General features: G+C 52.3%; 6 protein-coding genes across 6 annotated transcripts, besides 4 other annotated features; 3 read left to right on the forward strand and 3 right to left on the reverse strand.

The window, feature by feature from the left end:
• Nucleotides 1-1,350: 1,350 nt before the first annotated feature.
• On the forward strand, nt 1,351-3,542 carry ACLA_062580 (putative MFS transporter; the record flags this gene model as incomplete). Its single annotated transcript, XM_001273718.1, has 10 exons — nt 1,351-1,659; nt 1,706-1,799; nt 1,849-2,048; nt 2,098-2,171; nt 2,220-2,318; nt 2,374-2,546; nt 2,603-2,766; nt 2,834-3,137; nt 3,214-3,404; nt 3,471-3,542. 10 exons carry the CDS (start codon nt 1,351-1,353, stop codon nt 3,540-3,542), a joined length of 1,680 nt encoding a protein of 559 aa, XP_001273719.1.
• A 154-nt stretch (nt 3,543-3,696) lies between these two features.
• Nucleotides 3,697-5,415, reverse strand: ACLA_062590 (putative MFS hexose transporter; the record flags this gene model as incomplete). Its single annotated transcript, XM_001273719.1, has 3 exons — nt 3,697-4,628; nt 4,697-5,058; nt 5,120-5,415. The coding sequence occupies 3 exons, from the start codon at nt 5,413-5,415 to the stop codon at nt 3,697-3,699; spliced, it is 1,590 nt and encodes a 529-aa protein (XP_001273720.1).
• A 61-nt stretch (nt 5,416-5,476) lies between these two features.
• Nucleotides 5,477-5,506: a microsatellite.
• A 1,155-nt stretch (nt 5,507-6,661) lies between these two features.
• Nucleotides 6,662-6,693: a microsatellite.
• Nucleotides 6,662-6,694: a microsatellite.
• A 2,382-nt stretch (nt 6,695-9,076) lies between these two features.
• On the reverse strand, nt 9,077-10,789 carry ACLA_062600 (putative sterigmatocystin biosynthesis cytochrome P450 monooxygenase; the record flags this gene model as incomplete). Its single annotated transcript, XM_001273720.1, has 3 exons — nt 9,077-9,418; nt 9,487-10,738; nt 10,761-10,789. 3 exons carry the CDS (start codon nt 10,787-10,789, stop codon nt 9,077-9,079), a joined length of 1,623 nt encoding a protein of 540 aa, XP_001273721.1.
• A 724-nt stretch (nt 10,790-11,513) lies between these two features.
• Nucleotides 11,514-13,447, reverse strand: ACLA_062610 (putative MFS alpha-glucoside transporter; the record flags this gene model as incomplete). The annotated part of the gene is made up of 6 exons (XM_001273721.1): nt 11,514-11,587; nt 11,643-11,813; nt 11,885-12,347; nt 12,406-12,831; nt 12,882-13,181; nt 13,232-13,447. 6 exons carry the CDS (start codon nt 13,445-13,447, stop codon nt 11,514-11,516), a joined length of 1,650 nt encoding a protein of 549 aa, XP_001273722.1.
• Nucleotides 13,448-13,895: 448 nt separating this feature from the next.
• Nucleotides 13,896-13,919: a microsatellite.
• Nucleotides 13,920-14,651: 732 nt separating this feature from the next.
• On the forward strand, nt 14,652-15,682 carry ACLA_062620 (glycoside hydrolase family 16 protein; the record flags this gene model as incomplete). Its single annotated transcript, XM_001273722.1, has 2 exons — nt 14,652-14,987; nt 15,038-15,682. 2 exons carry the CDS (start codon nt 14,652-14,654, stop codon nt 15,680-15,682), a joined length of 981 nt encoding a protein of 326 aa, XP_001273723.1.
• A 1,710-nt stretch (nt 15,683-17,392) lies between these two features.
• On the forward strand, nt 17,393-18,706 carry gprL (G protein coupled receptor family protein; the record flags this gene model as incomplete). The annotated part of the gene is made up of 4 exons (XM_001273723.1): nt 17,393-17,661; nt 17,717-17,918; nt 17,970-18,434; nt 18,485-18,706. 4 exons carry the CDS (start codon nt 17,393-17,395, stop codon nt 18,704-18,706), a joined length of 1,158 nt encoding a protein of 385 aa, XP_001273724.1.
• Between the last annotated feature and the right edge of the window lie 57 nt (nt 18,707-18,763).

Genomic DNA, 18,763 nt, shown 5'->3' on the forward strand with positions numbered 1-18,763 from the left:
GAAGCTGCAAAATATTGTAGGTCCATGAAGTACGGTGGTTGCGCCCTAACGATGTCCTGGGGTATGGAGCTCAACAGGGAAAGTTGGTTTCTTCGTTCGATCAAGGCCCAAGCCAAAGAACCGAGAAGGAGAATACACACCCTGCCTATCAGGGGCCATTCCAGCCCAGTTGGCACTCAAAACAGGGGAACAAGTGTGATTTCAGTGTATTATTTGGCAGACAGGCAAAGATGTATTGGAGCTGATTCCCACCCAGTCAAGAACAAAAGAAGCCTTGTCAACTTCCTCATCCGTTGCTGATATCGCAAAGACGGCCCGACAAGACAGCTACGGAATTGGCTGGACTTTGGAGAAACTTTGGCACATTATCTTATGGGATGGATGCTTCTCAGTATGACCGGACAAACCTGTCGTCCCTTGATGGCTTTTCGAACTAACTCTGCTAGTTGTCCTCATAAGGAGCAGCGCCGCTGTGATGTTTACGGCTGGTGCGGCCCTGACCCGTCCAATCGCCCATCAGTCTACCGTGACAGTATGACACCAGGAAAGTGCTTGGATGTATGCAGTGACCCTCTATCTATCTAACATATCTCCACATCTAGTACTAGTACGGACACAAATGGTAATATGCCTGACTTTCCTCCCTGGAGACATGTCAGGAAGATGAAGCTTATACGCTTACTTCGACAGCACCACGAATGCCGACACCTCTGCCCCTGGCCACGCCATTTCAAGCATTTAAACCCATTAACAGCTATTCGTGGAAGTCTCTATTCGAGATAAAGAGGGGTCGCCAAGAGTCATGATGTTGGAGGTTTATCCAATTTCACCATATCGCGTTCCTGTCACGCCAATGAACCCCGCGGGATGATGCCATTGACACCTGACATTTGACACTTGACAGTGGAATTGAGCCTTTTCGAAAGAATAAGGACAGGAATGATTGATATTCTATGCCTTAAGAAAGAAAATCTCGCTGTCGCAGAGTTTCCTTTGCCAGTTACCAGCTCAATTGCTTCGGACGTACTCCGTCCAAGAGGGTTTCCATCAAACGTCATCATAAGCAACGAGAGAATCTACAAGATCAATGGCATATCTCTTGCGACGACGTTCTGGCTGACAATATGTCACATGAGCCTACTTGGCATTATTTCATTGTCTATTTTTGTCCGATATGACTGGCCATGATACTCTCAGAGAATACCGACTACGGCATGGTGATGGACAAGTGTAGATGGCGATAGTCTACGCGACATCCAGCACAAATGACGTGCCAAAACCATCGCATCAGGCATAAATATACATCAAAATGCCCAGTAGTGATAGAAAGAACTCGATAGTACAATCAAAATGGCTACCGACAAGGCAGTAACCCAGAAACTGGTCGAGGAATCCTCGAGACAGTCCTATACTGAACCACCGCTGAGCGAAACCTCCCTCAAAAAGGGCGCACAGGTGGACTCGCAGCCCTATGAAGAGTCTATAGGCTCCCACGTAAACAACCCCTTTGCCGATCCCGAAGTGGCGGAGCGATATAGACTGCTCTACGAGAAGGCGCAGTACGAATGCCGCCATGTGTTCGATCCCAGCATGACCTGGACGCCAGAGGAGGAGAAGAAGCTGGTGCGCAAGCTGGACTGGCATGTTTGTCTATGGGCGGTATGTTCGATTCCATTGGATATAGGATATGTGCTGATCGCTATAGTGTGTGATGTTCTTTGGACTGCAGGTTGACCGAGGAAACCTCGTGCAAGCCGTCTCGGATAACCTGCTGGATGACCTCAATCTGACCACGAATGGTGAGTGATTACCAGTCGTGATATATGGATGCCATGCTGACACTACTAGACTACAACACGGGCAACACAGTCTTTTATGTCTCTTTCCTCCTCGCTGAATTGCCCTCCCAGCTTATCTCGAAGAAGCTCGGACCGGACCGCTGGATTCCCATCCAGATGACCCTGTGGTCCATTGTCGCGGCGGCGCAGTGCGCTCTGACTGGAAAGAGTTCGTTCCTTGCTACTCGTGCGCTGTTGGGTATTCTAGAGGTATGCAACCTTACTCGACAGCGTGATCGATGCTAATATAATACAACAGGGGGGGTTCATCCCTGACATTGTGCTCTGGCTCTCGTATTTCTATACCGGGCGTGAGCTCCCTACTCGCTTAAGGTAGCACTCTCACCCGTGGATATCAATTTGCCCTACTAACCTCCTCAGTATCTTTTGGACTGCTCTTTCTGTTACGACGATTATCACATCCTTCATGGCATTTGGCCTGCTCCATATGCGCGGCGTACTCGGCTGGGCTGGATGGAGGTAGTTCTTCTGTGACCCCAAGTCTGTAGATCATAACTGACGCGCACATTTCTAGATGGCTCTTCCTCATCGAAGGTCTCATCACGCTCCTTGTCGGCCTCACCTCCTTCTTCAAGATGCCCGCGTCAGCCGTCGACACGAAGAAATGGTTCCGACCCAAGGGCTGGTTCACCGATCGCGAGGTCCGCATCGTGGTGAACCGAGTCCTCCGCGATGATCCCTCAAAGGGTATTATACCCCTTCTCCCTACCTATTTGAATGACCTCCTGAGTGACGAAACACAGGCGACATGCATAACCGCCAACCCATCACCCCGCGCATCCTCTGGAACACCCTCTGCGACTACGACCTCTGGCCCATCTACCTCCTCGGCCTGATCATCTTCACCCCCATCGTTCCCGTCTCCTCATACATCACCCTCACGCTCCGTGGCCTCGGCTTTAGCACTGTACGTCGCGCGCCTCCCTTTACCCCCCCCAAGCACTCACATCCCCCCAGCTAACCGTATACAACAGTTCACAACAAACCTCCTCACCATCCCCGCCAGCGTCGGCCACATCATCATGCTCCTCGCCCTCACCCGCCTCAGCACCTACCTCAACGAACGCACCTTCGTCGCCAGCCTCCAAAGCATCTGGACCCTCCCCTGCGTCATAGCCCTGCGCTTCTGGTCCGGCACGATGACAAGCCCCTGGGGCACCTACGCGGTCGTCACGGTCATGCTGTGCTATCCGTACTGCCACGCGATCCTGGTCGGCTGGACGTCGAAGAATGCGAATAATGTGGCGACGAGGTCGGTGTCGGCGGCGATCTATAACAGTACGTCCACTCTGCCTCGGTCTGTTGGGGGGGAGGGGGGGACGCTGGATTTGGGGAGGGTGCTGACCTTCGGCAGTGTGTGTACAGCTCGGCAGCATTATCGGAAATAATGTGTACAGGACGGATGATAAGCCGGCGTACCGGCGGGGCAACTCGGTGTTGCTGGCGCTGAATTTGCTGGCGGTGGTGTTGTTTGGGGCGACAAAGGCGTACTATGTGCTCCGGAATCGACATCGGGATCGGGTGTGGGCTGGGATGACGGAGGAGGTGAGTGCCATTTATTGTTTCTGTTTCCCGGATGGGAACGGTGGAGGGTGCTAACGAGAGGAACAGGAGCGACAGGACTATGTGCACCACAGCAAGGATACGGGGAGTAAAAGGCTGGATTTCCGATTCGCGCATTAAGCATGATTGTTGGGATGGATAGGAAGGGAGGAAAAGAATAATGAGGAAGAGAGAGAGATTAAAACTTCATTGTTAAGAAGCTAGTTTCATATAAACCAAAACAGATAACACCACATCAACATAAGGTATAAATACGTTCCCGATCCCATTAAACCTACGCAGCAGACTTGCCAGTCACCGTCTCGTGGTACGTGGCCTCGGCCTGAATCTCCTTCTCGACCTGGTGCAGATCGATGTGGGCGACGGCCTGCTCGCCGTCGAAGATGTGAGCAACCTCCTCGAGGGTGTTGCCCTTGGTCTCGGGGTACATGAAGTAGACGAAGATTAGTTCGCAGAAATCCCACAGGGTGTAGAACAGCATGAAGTTCCAGTGGTGGGGCAGGTTCTTCCAGGCGACCATGTTGGTCTGGTTGCTGATGGCGAGGATGGCCTGGACAGTGATGTTCATGATCATCATACCCTTGGCGCGGAGCTTGAAGGGGAGGACCTCGAGGGCGTAGGCGATCAGGAGACCGGAGAAACCGACATCGTACGAGACACCGAAGAGCCAGATGAAGACGAGCTGGGCGTAGCCGGAGCCGGTGTTGGTACTGTTGGAGTTCTCGTAGACGGCGCCGGTGATGGTCCAGCAGATGAACGAGAGGACCATGCCGGAGATGGAGATGAGGAAGAGAGGACGACGGCCGTAACGATCGACCTGCATGGCGGCGGCGACGGTGACGATGATATCCAGGATGGTCTTGCCGGTGCTGAGGCCGAGCTTCTGGTTCTGACTCGTGATACCGGCACCCTCGTAGATCTGGTTCATGTAGTTGGAGAACAGAGCGTTACCGGAGTACTGCGAGATGATACCGAGAGACATGATGATGGCCAGACGCCAGAGGTTGCCCTTGGTGCGGAAGAAGTCGAGGTAGCTGCTGTCGGAACCGGCCTCGTTCTCCAGACGGATGGTCTCCTTGATCTCGCGGTATTCAAACTGCACGACGGTGTTATTGACGTCGCCACCGCCGTGCCACTTGGTGAGAATGTTGAGGGCTTCCTCATTGCGGTCGTTGTTGATCAGATAACGTGGAGACTCGGGGATCCCTGGGGAACAGCGACGTTTAGTCTCCAGAATGGCACAACCGGAGAATGACAGGGAAAAGAAAACTTACACCAGATGCAGCACAGCTGGATAACGGAGGGGATAATCTGCAGCAGAGTGATGGACCGCCACGACCAGTCGTTGGAGACATAAGAGGTACCCCAGCCGATGACGGAGACGACCAGAGCGCCGACGTTCCAGAGACAGTTGTAGATGGTGGTGACGGGGCCACGGTGCTGAGGGTGCACAATCTCCACCAGTAGCAAAGGGGAACACATCTGGGCGAGAGAGTTGCCGAAACCGAGGATGAAACGACCGGCGATATACATGTTGTAACCGTTGGAAGCAGTACCGACCACACCACCGACAACCATGAAGAGACATCCAATGATGATGGCAGTCCGACGACCCCAGCGATCCGCAATGTAGGGACTGCACCATCCATTAGCTCGGTGTCCTCTCGCTTTCGAGCCTCCTTAGCGGGAATACATACGTGATGAAGAAACTGATGATGGAACCGATGTTGAACATGTTGACCAGCAGACCGAGCCAGTTCTCCTGCTCAACCTTGGGGGACAGGAACTTGTTCCAGCTGTCCATCATCTGTGAGGTGTTGACCAGCATACCGTCGTAACCGGTGGTGGCCGAAGCGACCATCAGGCCGGCGGACATTAGGTACAGCTTGCGCAGATGAGGCTCCTTCTTCCAGTTGACCTTCTCGAACTGGGGGGACTCAGTCTGCCCATCGGCCTCTGCGCCCTTGGCGCCCATACCGGCGATCTGAACCATTGTGAGAGAGGTAGAAGGTGGAATGTGATGCACCTCTAGGACGATCTGGGGAGGAGTGATCGAGAGAGAGAGAGAGAGAGAGAGGGACAGATGACGGGGCAGAAGCTGTATATTATAGCTTTGGCCAGCAGTCAATCTGGGGAAGGACTGGAGAAACTTTGGGAGATGGAGCACGCGTTTGGGCTTGACCCGACTTGGTCAAAGCTTGGGACAAAGCCATGCACAGGAAAAGGCCGTGACAGCCCGTAAGACCGTCAGGTAGGACTCAGGACCATGATCCCAGACGCCATCCGAGCGCATGATTGCTCCAATTGAGCCGGAGGAGCTAGTCTGGAGAGAGCAGAGGCGAACAGGATAAAGACAAGCAAGCCAGTCTAGCCAGACGAGGGCTGGGAAAGACAAGCTAGTCTGCAAGCGAAGTGACCACATGGACAAGACAAATTAATCACGGTATTCCAGCGGCCAGAATTCTTGGCTTTTTCTTGTCTTTACTCAGGCCCCGGCTGAACGGGCCGGACTTGTCGTTGACTTCGTTACCGAGTCAGACCTTGGTGATAGCTGGGGGAAATCAAAGATAGCACTCAGTAACTATCTATCGAATAATTTTCAACTTCTATCTAGATAGACAGTGGACAGGTTAGTTCGAACCGAACATGATCGATCCTCTACAGCATTTCCGATTCTTCCCCAGTCCCCAGTCCCCAGACTCCGCAGAATCAACTGCTCACTAGCGACTAGTTAGTCCCTCTCCACCCACGCATTTCATTTCCGGGTAAAAGATCGGATCTTCAGGATAAACTGGACCCCGTCTAAGCCCTAGCCGGGCTAGTCGAACGCCTAGCTCCCCCGCATTCGCAGCTGAGTGGCATGCTGGGCTGGTTTACCCTGCCCTGGGCTTTGCTTTTATCCAGAGCCCGCCATCAGCCGAGGGTATTCCCGTGTGTCTTTTTCTCTTGCCATAGATAGGCTGCTGTTTCCCTGCAGTATTCCGGATTCTGACATGTGGCTACAGCCTCTATGCTGACAATTCCGTATCGAATCTGTTTTCTGCATGGAATTCCTGGTCCAATGAAAATGCGAGTCTGTTTACTGTGTATAAGCGATTCTGAACCTCTGAGATTCAAGTTGATTTTCGTCTCTTTCTTGGGGACAGGCTAATGAATCATCCAATTAGCGCATTGGAATGGTACATGACTCAATGCAGGGAAATACCGCCTGTGTCCAAAAACCACGAAATCTCAGCCCTAGACAGACAGACAGACAGACAGACAGACAGACACGAGGCATCTACATACAGTAGCTAACGCCATTCAAAGCCAGTCGACGCCACTAGACCCTCCTAGCTGATAAATGCCTAATGTACAATAGTATTGCCTCAGTAGCCTGTCTACACTGACTCTGGCATCGTCGTATCATTCGGTGCTCTTCGTCCATAAGCAACGGGCCGCCGTCTAGCTGAAGGCAAATCCCAAGCAACACCATTGCCCTCACGCCATGATATCGAATGATCAGGTATAGATACCGTATCAAACGACTAACAGGTCACTCAAACGGATCAATTATTTCCATATCGGGTACGGGGTAGCAACCCCGGGTTTATTCCAGCGCTCAATTAGGGTTCTCAGCGCACGCCTTTGCGCCTCCACCCGGGGACCCGCGACTGGAGTGCACACTGGGATATTGGCTCATATCCGGGGTGCATGATCGGATGGGTTGACTGGGTTTTCTCGGGCCACAGTCTCCATTCCCCCAGTGTTTCTCTCCAGTCTCCAGGTGTCTGGCCCGAGTCGAGTCACGCCAACAGCCGGGAACCCGTGACAACACTAAAACAAGGGCAGCGAAGCAAAAATCTATCTAGATTTAGGCGAGAGGATGAGTGGATTGCCTTGATTATTAGCCTGTCCAGTCTCTGTAGCCTGTGAGCTGCTGCCAACAGCCGGTTCCATTTCCGTGGGATTTTACCAGTAACTGGCTGGGACATGGTGGCAATCTAGCAGGCCTCAAAGTCGCCAACAGTCAGGAATTCATGATTACTGGTGACTGGATACATTCTACTTAAGACAAAAGAGGCGAAATTGCGTATTTTGAATATCATGCGGTCGAAAGGTGTTACTTTGTGGCAAGTCGCCATGTTTTTGCCGGTTTTTACTGACTCACACGCCAAGATCAAGAGAGCAGCCTCCAATCATAATGAACAGTGAGACATTGACTCGATGCAACATTAGGGGGGGGTGACTATTACTTGCACGGCCGTGATCACAATATGAGTAGCCCAACTTTGCTCTTAGCCCAATGGTAGCGTCTTCCAGTCACACAAGATCCGCACAGGGTTAGCATCGCGATCACGTCCTTCAACCGCACGGTAGAACGACTGGCTGGAACATACTCTCCTAGGATAACAAGCTGAATCATGGCCTTTTCCTCTCCACCTACGGCCCCCATTCCCCCATGTTCGGCCGGGCTGGTTGCTGTTTCTTGCCACTTCTCCCATAGGCAATGCGGGTTTCACTTCTCAACCGCATCCAATGCCTGGGTCCTCACCGCACCACTCAGGTGATTAGCAGAGCAATGGTTTGTTGAGAGCATCGGTGCTTTCGTTCATCGGTACCCCCTGAAAACGCGCCTTGGGCTCAGGCCTGTCGTCCAGACTTGGTTCATCATTTGTGGCGCGCAGGCCGAACCGGAGAAGATGGAAATATAGGAGCTCACCGTATGCAGCCTTGAGTAGCGGGAGAGGGTAAACAAGGGGGCAATCCTGTAAGGATTAGCCATGAGCATTTCGGAAGGCTTTTTTGAAGCCTGTTAGTCAAGGACTGAAGCTAGTTCGCTTGGAAGCCTTCCACACCCTACCAAGTACAACAGAGCTGTAGGAGCGAGCCTAGCACGTCCTGGTAAATGCAGCTCTCAACTGCCAGTCTCCGATAAAATTTGACCCCCCCTAAGTGTAATATCTGGATATTAGTTGTGGCTTGACCACGAACTCTCCAGTGCCTGGTTCATACGAGGCTACCATGGTACAACCCAGTAGCTCTTGATGATTGTTGGTCTCCTGCTCATCCTGTCACATAGACTACAGACGCCAGATTCATTTTGTTCATTCTATTCCCTACCCAAAAATGTAAGCTGGGAACGCCACGTGGCCATGCATTACTCCCACTTCCATCCGGCTTGGTGAGTGTTGATCCTCCTATGGATGTTTGACCCTCGACGGAGGAGCTTACTGAGATGGAATGTCTCGCAGGTCCCGCCAATTCTCTTCGATTCGCACTGATTGTGCGCAGTCTCTCGATTGAATGTTCATCAATTCACCTACCCATAGTACATTCTGTCCCGTGTGGGGTACAGTCCACACATGCACTTCATGAATCCCATCGTTGAATGGTTACTCTAACATCTCGTGCGACGAGAGAGCATCGGGCCATCGCTATCCACCAATCAGTGCCATACCGGGGAGCCGACATCGTACACCCACGCGAGCGTTCACTGTGAGACAAGATATATTTCAACAGGAGGGGGTTAATCTGACCCGGAGGATCGGCGAAAAGCCCTTGATCGACAGCCCAAACCGGACTTTTGAGGAGTTACCCAGCTACTTGCGTGACACGACTATGACTGCCAAAGACTTCAAACAAATACAAATTGATGGCTCCTACGCTCAACGCTACTCCCTCCTCGCAGTAAGTCTGCACATCAACGGCTTCTTCTCCCACAAAACAAACGTCTTCTGGTCCTTCCAGTCGCGGCTCTCCTCGCAGAGCTGCAGATCGAAGTTATAGAGCACCCGCGCTAGAATCACCCGCATCTCGGTATACGCCAGATTCTTCCCGATGCAGTTCCGCGGGCCAACTGAAAAGGGCTGCAGCACGTCGCGCTGGTCGGAGAAGAACGACGACGCCGGGTCGTCCTTGGCTTCTGGCAGCCAGCGGTCGGGGATGAAACTGTCCGGTTGGTGGAAGTTGCGCGAGGACCAGTATGCGCCGGCCTGATGGACGGATACCTTAGTCTGGACGAGTCAGTGGGATGTCGATTTGACGCTTTGATGCTCAGAGAAAAAAAAAAAAAAACACTTACCCGCCCTGGGATCTCGTACCCGGAGATGCGGGTGGGGGTTTCAGTCCATCGCTGGAGACCGCCAGGCACCGGAGGATACAGTCGAAAGGCCTCGCTGATACATGCGAGCATGTACGGCAGCTGAGCCGTGACATTGTTGAACGTGATCTCTGCCTCGGAGGCGAACGTGGTTCGGACCTCCCTAGTGACCCTCTCCATTGCGGCCGGTGTCTGGAGCAGCCAGTACGTGACTCCCGACAGCAGCGTCGCCGTGGTCTCGCTGCCAGCAATAATCAGAATGTTCGCATTCGCCACGAGCTCCTCCTCACTCAGCCCGTCTTTATCACCGCGATGCCGAAGCATCGAGTCCATAAAGTCGCTGCGATCATGGCGCCGCGTCCGCAGCCGTTTCTGCACCGTCCGCTTCGTATGCTCCACCTGGTCCGTGCGCATCTGCAGAAACGACCGCGGCAGGAAACTCAATATCACCCGGAACAACACGGAATACTCATCCATCCCCTTGAGGAACGGGATCACCCGTATAAAGCCAAACACCGCCGCTACCCAGCGGTGATACTCCGAGCTCTCGAGCCCCCCAAACGGCTCCCCGAAGGCCAGGTCACCGATCAGATCGAACGTCGTCAGGGTATACCACTTGACCATGTCTGCTGGCAGTCCAGATGCGGCGACGTCCCTCAGCCGCGCGATCAGTTGGTCCACATACCCGGTGACAATGGGCTCCTGGGCCTGCAGCCCCTTGGCCGAGAAAGCATGTGCGAGCGCCTTGCGGTGACGCGTGTGATCCGCATCGTTCGCGCTGATGATGTCCTGGGTGTTGCTGCCGGAGTTGAGAACTTTGGGAAGCTGCTTGTGGCCGTGGCCGTAGATATCACGCCAGGCGTCTGCGGTGATGAAGGAGACGGAGGTCGGGTCGAACCGGACTGCCGCGCCGTACTTGATGTGCCAGTGGTGCATGTCGAGGTCGAGTCGTCCCCGGATGGCGGAGAGATGCTGGAGGAGGGGGAAGGCGATCCATGATTTGGGGCCGGGGATGTCGCGGAGTGGGTGGAAGTAGATGTTCCTTATAGCTGATGCGAGTATATACCCAAGATACAATGCGAGTGCGGTCCCCAGAGCGAGGAACATCTTGACTATGAGATCGAGGAGCACAGCACGATACTTGGGGTCATGACCGACATCTGGGAAACTTCCCGCTCGCTTTATAACACTTCGAGCAGAGTACAAGACGCTCACGACTCCAGTGACATTAGCACTGAATCAGTGGTGCTGCAGACATTGCTGCACGCTCACGCAGGTGTAACATTATGACGCCTGCACGCATTCCTTTCCCAGGCATGAAACGCTGCGGAGGTTGCGCTGCAGGTTGCACACCATATTGGAGGAGTGCTATCCCTGCAGACCACGGAGAGTCATGCCGAGTCATTAGGACCGGCATTTGCACATTACCATAATGCATGAATTTCCTGCATAGAGCCATAAGGAGTGGAAGACGATGATTCAATGATCTACGGGCTGTTCTGTTATCGACTGCCCCGCTTCAGAGTAGGGTATAAATCCTGCCGTATGCAGAGTCAATGCTTCATTAAATTTATACAGCGCTCGCAGACCCCTCGATGGTGGGAAGCGCCACAGGACATGGAGGGGGCTTGTGACCCTCTAGTGGCATTGCAAGCATGGGTAAATATAAATCTCAATTGCATATTGCCCACTACAGACTAGGGATACCTGCAATCGAGCACATTCTTCAGCATAGAATGAGGAAAGAATCCAGAGACTGGATTAGTGACACTGCTAGATAGTGTAAACAGCAAGTGAATGCCAAGTTCCTCAGTAATCAATCGTTAGTTTTCGAGGGATAGAAGCTCAGTAGCAGGTCATCATCTCATATACCAAACGGATCAGAAGCACTATACAACTATATACTCGTGTGAAGACCATTGCCTAGACTCTCTTACAGACCATCTGCATGTAGGAACACGTGTCTCCTCTTCATAACAACAGTGGACAGGCTAGAAGAGGGGTCGGTCTCAGGCAATATGCTCAGAAGTCGGGACGTCTCCATCCTCGCTCTTGATGACAAACTCTCGCTGATTGGCAAATTCTACCCTTAATTAGAAACACACGACAGATCGGCAAGGGAGGGATGGGGGACACACGATCAACTTTTGTATACTTGAACTTCCTCGCCGGCACGCGATGGTGGAAGAGCAAATCGATCTCTCCAAACGTACGGTCTTTGGTCTCCGGGAGACGAAACCAGCACCAGATGTTGCACAGCAGATTCGTCGCGGCGTAGAAGAGGGCGGTCTTAGCGCCCCAGTTCCATGCTATCGCCGTATAGCGTTAGTTTTATCCGTTTGATATCGAATAGATAGAGAGGGGAAAGCGGAGAACATACACGACGCAGCGATCATGCGAGGTGTCAGCGAATTGTTGAATATCCCCGTGAGATTATACACAAACCGCCCGATCACAATCGTCTTGTAGCGCAGCCGGCCGGACGGTGTTTCTGCCACGATCGGGTAGCAGGCCGGTCCGACCGTGATCATATTGCACAGGGTTGAGATGACGAGCAAGATCCCGATTGCCAGCTGCGCATCTTTGCCGTTGGACCAGCCCAGTCCGCCAATGGTGACCAGGCACACGAACATGAAGGCCATGCCGCTCATGTAGATGGTTGCGCGGCCGAGATGAGGGAAAAGAAGCCAGCAGATAATGCCACCGATGATGTAGCAGGCGGACAGGGAGATGTTCAGATCGAACGCCTGCAGTTCGTTGAACCCAGCGGCTTCGAGGAAAACGACGGAGTAACCGAGGATGGCATTACCGCAGAGGATCTGAGCAGCCCAGACGACGCAGTTCTAAGCCAGACGATTAGGGAAAAAACCATCCAGCGCAGCATGCGGCTGTGGTACTCACAATTTCCGTCCGCCGCAGATTAGTCCCCTTGAAACATTCGAGGAAGTTGGCATTAGCCGTTTCCGACTGTTCCAGTTGCGTTGTGTGCCTGATATATGCCAGAGTGGCGTCGACTTCCCGCTCCCTATCCGGTGTATCCTGTCGCAGGCGCAGCAGGCTCTTTCTCGCTTGGTCAACCTTACCTCGTCGGACGGCATTCCAGGGGGACTCGGGGGCAAAGTATGCGCCGACACATAGAGGAAGCGGCCAGACCCATTGCAGAAGAAAGGGTAGTCGCCAGCCCAGATCACCTTCGATACCGGCTACGGCTCGGACGACGCCAGACGAGAGGAGAATTCCTGCGCCCCAGCACATGCACACATATGCCGTGACATACGGTCGGAGAACGGTGGGGACGACCTCGGACGCGTAGGCCGTCGAAAGAGTCTGCCACGTGTTGAGTATACCTCGTCCCAAATATGGAAACCGAATAGTACCTGGAAGACTCCCCAAGAGATGCCACACATGGCCTCTCCCCAGGCCAGAACGGGCAGGGAGGGTGCAAAGACCGGGATAAAGATCATCACCGCCATCCAGAGCATAAAGAACATCATCGTGGGGCGACAGCCGAAGCGGTCCTGGCTGTAGGCATTGACGAGGAGACCGGCGAGTTGGCCGACTATGGAGGAGTTGGACAGACCCGATTGCCATGCTGCTGGAATCACTTTGGTTCCCGTTTTGGCTGAAAAGACGCCGAATCGCTCGATGAACTGGGATTGGCCGTAGAAGGAGGTGATCTATTGAAAGAGATTAACGTTGTCTCACCAGTGGCGACGAAGATACCCACGATAACCAGATCATATCCCTCCATGATCAAGCTGGTGGACAAGAACATGGCCCAGAAAACCGCCTTTTTGTATTTCAAAAACGCTTGCCGTATCGTTAGACGGCGATCGGCAGCATCGCTCTCCTGCGCATAGTGGATAAGTTCGAGAACTCCAGGGTTGCCGGGGCTGAAGTTTCTGAGATCATTGTCGGTGGGGACAACCGGTTCGTTGCCCATGTTAGATAGATCAGATCGGAAGCACTGTCTTGTAAGCCTCGATGAATATCATGAGTGGGGGAATGTACACCAAAAGCATTGGGGCAACGGGCTCATTTTAAAGATGACGGGCTTCGTTGATTGACGGTCTCCCTCCCGCCGGAAGGAGAGCATACGGAAGAGGGATCAGCATTTGGGATCTAAGTAGCACCTCAATGGAGTATAAGGAAACTGACAAGGAAGTCAATGCGCTGGTGGACCTAGGACTGAGCGATAGAGGAATGGGATAGATCATAGAAGCGACTTCCCCAGATTTCGGGCAAAATTCCGGGGGTGGAGTCCCGATTGATTCGGAGTTTCCACTGCGTCGAGGAAAAGAGTCAAAAGACTGGGTTCCTGTGGAGGGCACCGGCAGATCTCGTATGATTGGATGCTAAGAAGTTGACGGAGGGGATATAGTATAGTAGGTATAGGATAGGATAGGAAAGGATAGTCATCAAGATATGAGCACACGCTGAAGCTTCTGGATAGTGGTATTGTCCGCAAAATAGAGCTATCTCACCGAGTACAGGTCGTATGTACAAATGCAATACGCTCATTTCGTAGCTGCTCTATCATTCCAGGCACAATACTTCGTATACATATCTCAAAGGCTCATTGAGGCATAAACACCGTAACCCTCCACTGAACGGTGTAGTGACCATGCGAAACCCTGGATATAATCCAACAATTGCTTATACATACATTGGTTTAATCCTGTTTTGAACTGACAGCATAATTCGTTTCAGGGGGCTTGAATGCAGGGCCCAGGGATAAGCACGCATTGCATGGTCACATATCAGGATCAGATCGTCCGACGGATATACTATTGAGCCCCAGCATAGCATCCATATTCCCAATTGAGTTATCTACATAAGTCGTAAACTCATGACTCTCGGAAATCAATTGCCTGAAGGGGAATCTTCAGCCAGCGCATTTTTCGCCCCTATTTGCCATAAGCACTACCAGCACAGACGAGCCAGACCAAGAACAGAAAGATGTGGATGGGACTTGAGAATCTAGAACCCAGAGCTTGGCCATTGTTTACTGATCATGCTTATACCACAATGATACTTGAGTGCTGAGGAGAGCGCCAATAGTGAAACAAACGGAGTACAAAAGGCAGGATGTTCACCATTTCGAGGATGCCAATCATTGGCTTTATTCTTGCTGGATTACCTGCACCATGATTCGGATATCTTCTCTTATCGCAGCAAGTGCCCTAGCATTGCCCACTCTCGTCCATGCCTACACCTTGAAGGATGACTATACCGGAAACAACTACCAGGACTTCTTCAACAAGTTCAGCTTTTGGACGGGTCCTGACCCCACCGAGGGTCTTGTCGACTATGTGAATCTCGACTCTGCGTGGGACAACGGCTTGATCGGCAACGGAGGAAACATCTACCTCGGCGTCGACCACACCAACAAAGTGGGCAACGAAGGACGGAAGAGCGTCCGCTTGACAGGCAACATTGCGTATAACCCGGGCATCCTTCTGGTCGCTGACATCACTCACATGGTAAGGGGTTCTACCGCAGTTGGGACGACATAGAGCTCACAAGTATATAGCCCGATGTCTGCGGCACCTGGCCCGCCTTCTGGATGACCGCGGCATCCGACGACTGGCCCCAGAGCGGCGAAATCGACATCATCGAACAGGCGAACAACGCACAGAATAACCAAATGTCGCTTCACGTCAGCAACAAGCAAGGCCAGTGCATCATTAGCACCGACGCCTCGATGACGGCAACGCAAGACCGCTGGGGCGATTGCGCTCAGGAGGCCACCGGCGGCTGCGACGCCAACGATCCCCGGACGAACAGCTTTGGCTCGGGCTTCAACAATAACGGCGGCGGGGTGTATGCCGCTGAATGGACGTCGGAATGGGTGCGGATCTGGTTTTTCCCTCGCAACGAGATTCCTGGTGGCGACACGGGACCGTTGGGGAGCGCGCCTGATCCTGCTACGTGGGGTACGCCGACGACCAGTTTTCAGAGTCGGTATGGAACGGACTGTGATATGTCTTCGCATATCCGGAATCAGCGTGTTATCATCGATACTACTTTTTGCGGTGCGTGGGCGTCTGGTTCGTGGAGGAGCTCTGGGTGTGCAGCGAAGACGGGCTATGATACTTGTGAGAGCTATGTGAAGAATGTCCCGGGGGATTTTGCGAGTGCCTTTTGGACTTTCAAGTTGCTTAAGGTCTTTCATTAAAAGAACCAATCTCATTGTATTCAGGAAGTAAAGCATTGCCGCATATGCTGCTCCTAGACCCCGCATCAAACAAGAAGTTGTCCGTATAACCTTCCGTTTGTATGAGGGTGAGCCATCCTTCCAAGTTCGGACCAAGGCTATGCTACCATACTGGCTAATGGTTTCGTAGAATACACCCATCTCTTCTGCTCTGCGCGAAGCGTTGGTATATCTGCTGCCTTTCTCTTCTTCGGAACCACTATGGGGGACATATCTTCAAAGGCGGACATGTCCATAAACTACACAGTGTCAGTATTGAGGCCATCCTTTGATAGGAATGGAGACCCCCACAGGGTACTTACTAGCTTTCTCCAGTATTCCTTGCCGGTAGGCACTCGTCACGCATGGCAATCGAGAAGAAGTGCATCTTCGCCGGGAGTGACCTGGCCATCAGCGTACCGAGCTCTTTCGTGATTTGTGTGTTCTCATGAAGGATGGATGATGCAGAAGGGAAGAAGGGGCAGGAGGTAGAAGTTATCTACCACCCACCATCTAGTGAATAGGCAATTGATCGTAACACAAGTTAGGTACAAGGTAATCCCCAGTCTAAATATAGCTCATTGTTGCTACCATCAACAATAGGACATGGTTACCTGGGCTGAGTAGTGGCAATCACTTGAGCAAAAACATTGAATACCTGTAGTGCTAGCTGCCTTTCAACCCCTATCGTGACATGTATAGCAGTAGAAGGAGTAACACCGACCATTTTATCCCAGCCCAAGCAGCAAAAAAGAAAAGACATCAAAAACATACAACAGCCGGGATTCGCTGGTGGTCACCCACCCAACTACTAACCGGCCGGCGTGTGGCTTAAGTACGGCTGAGCGGACGGGAAGCCCTGTTCTCCACACCCTATGGTCGTATGTGCTAGAAGTAGTTAAAAGGTGGTTTATATAGCACCGAAAATTGAACTGGACACGTAGTACTATTACGGCGGCAATGATCTCTATCCCGCTTGCCTGACTATTTGAGAGATAACTAGTGAGTCCTCCCAATAGAACCATCCTTACCTATATTTGATGCCATGAAAAGCTTGAGGAAGCTCCCCTTGCAGGTTTCGCAGCGGGCTATATATTAGTTGGGCTTGTTTGTTGAGAGTTGTGTAGATACAGGGGTGCTGTTCCTTTTCGATTCTCTCCTGACAGCCACACTCTTTAACCACCGGGTATCTTGGAGAGTCAGACAGCCACGACCATCGGATTTGGATGGCTGAATAGCTTCTAGGATACGATGGCACAGACGGTGGCTGAGGCCTCATTACTCCCTGTCAAGCTCACGTGACATTCATTCTTGCTTTCCCAGTTTCGACGACCTGCTAATCCACCCGCGATTACACCAACCACTGAATCTGGAAATTTTGCTCCTCCGTCTATTCAAACGGACTGTGCTCTTTCATCTAGGCGGCTGTTTGTTTTTTCTCTTTTCCCGCTCATTTTATGCAGAAAAAGGGTGAGGGTTGTGCCACTCGTCCGGCGCCTTGGCCAACGCCCCATTCTTCACGTATCTGGTTCTCAGGAATGCATTGAATGCACGATCTTCGATGTGTTGACTCAACAGTCTGGAACATGTCCTAGCGCCTAGAAAACGTGTACATGGTCACTACCGCGGGAACTCGCACCAGATCGTCTCTCCATCATCGGGGGGCTAGTGTCCATCCGAGGCGCGATATCCATGTATGCGACTACCGGGCAGCTGAGCGAGCATCAGCAGGGTATATTGTCAACCATCGAGCGCGCGTGCTCCTGTCTTTCCGTGGTTGCATCAATGATCGTGATTGCGACCTTTCTTAGCTCGCGCCAGTTTCGCAAACCGATCAACCGTCTGATCTTCTGGGCCACGTGGGGCAACCTCATGTCAAATGTGGCCACGCTGATCGCCGAGTCCAGCGTACGGACCGGTTCGGCTGCTCTATGCCAGTTCCAGGCATTCGTGATTCAGTGGTTGGTGTCTTTTGCTGTTCGACTTGGTTGGCATGCGCGGCTGATGTCACGACAGGTTCTTGCCAGCAGATTCTTTATGGGCTCTTGCCATGGCCTTCAATGTCTATCTGGTCACCTTTAAAAAATATGACACTCGACGGCTCCGGCAGCTTGAGTGGAAGTATGGGCTCTTTTGTTATGGGCTCCCATTCATCCCGGCATTCATACTTCTATTCATTAAGTCTAAGAAGCGAGGGAAAGTCTATGGTGAATCAGTTGTAAGTGTTCCCCCGACAAGGCTTTGAGAGCCTGCTTATTCAATGTCGTAGATCTGGTGCTGGATTGCCAGCCCCTGGGACTTCCTGCAGGTTGCCACCTTCTATGGGCCGGTTTGGTTCGTTATTCTGTCTATTTTCGCCATCTATATCGGCGTTGGTTTGTCAATGTACCAGCACCAGCGCGCGGTCCAGAAAATAATCACCCCGCCACTTGACCACGAAAGTCACACGCAGCTATCGGGCGACATGGAGCTCGGCGACATAGCCCACACCAGTCCTCTTCCCGGAGGCTCCAGCCACCCGATCGAGCAACCGATGTTACTTCTCCCCTCCCCGCCACATGCCTCTCCCGAGGCTGGAATGGCTCCAATCCGGCCAAGTCCAATGCAGCGTAGTTCTGGCTTGAATCAAACGAGCACGCTCCAGCCGCGTGATGGCGGCTCTTACAACACTTCGATATCCGGGGCATACATGAGATATGCCCTTCTCTTTGCCTTTGCATTGTTCGTGACCTGGGTATGTGCGTCGATTCACTTTCACCACCACAATGACTGAAGTCTTCCTAGGTCCCTCCGTCAGCTAACCGGGTCTATGCGCTGACAAGACATAACGAATATCTGTTTGGGCTGACTTGTGCCTCCAGTTTCTCTCTTCCTCTGCAAGGATTCTGGAATGCCATGATCTACATTACCGTCTCATGGCAAGCGGTGCGAGCCTTGCTCCGGGACTTTGGCAGAGGGCTTAGAAGCGCCTTCAAGCTCAATACCAGCCGTCTCCGAGACGGGTAGGGTCTGTAATGGAATTTGAAGGGTGTTGAATATAGATATATCATATACGAATTATAT

The sequence above is a fragment of the Aspergillus clavatus genome, genomic scaffold, assembly GCF_000002715.2.
Source record: "Aspergillus clavatus NRRL 1 1099423829796 genomic scaffold, whole genome shotgun sequence".
NCBI lineage: Eukaryota > Fungi > Ascomycota > Eurotiomycetes > Eurotiales > Aspergillaceae > Aspergillus > Aspergillus clavatus.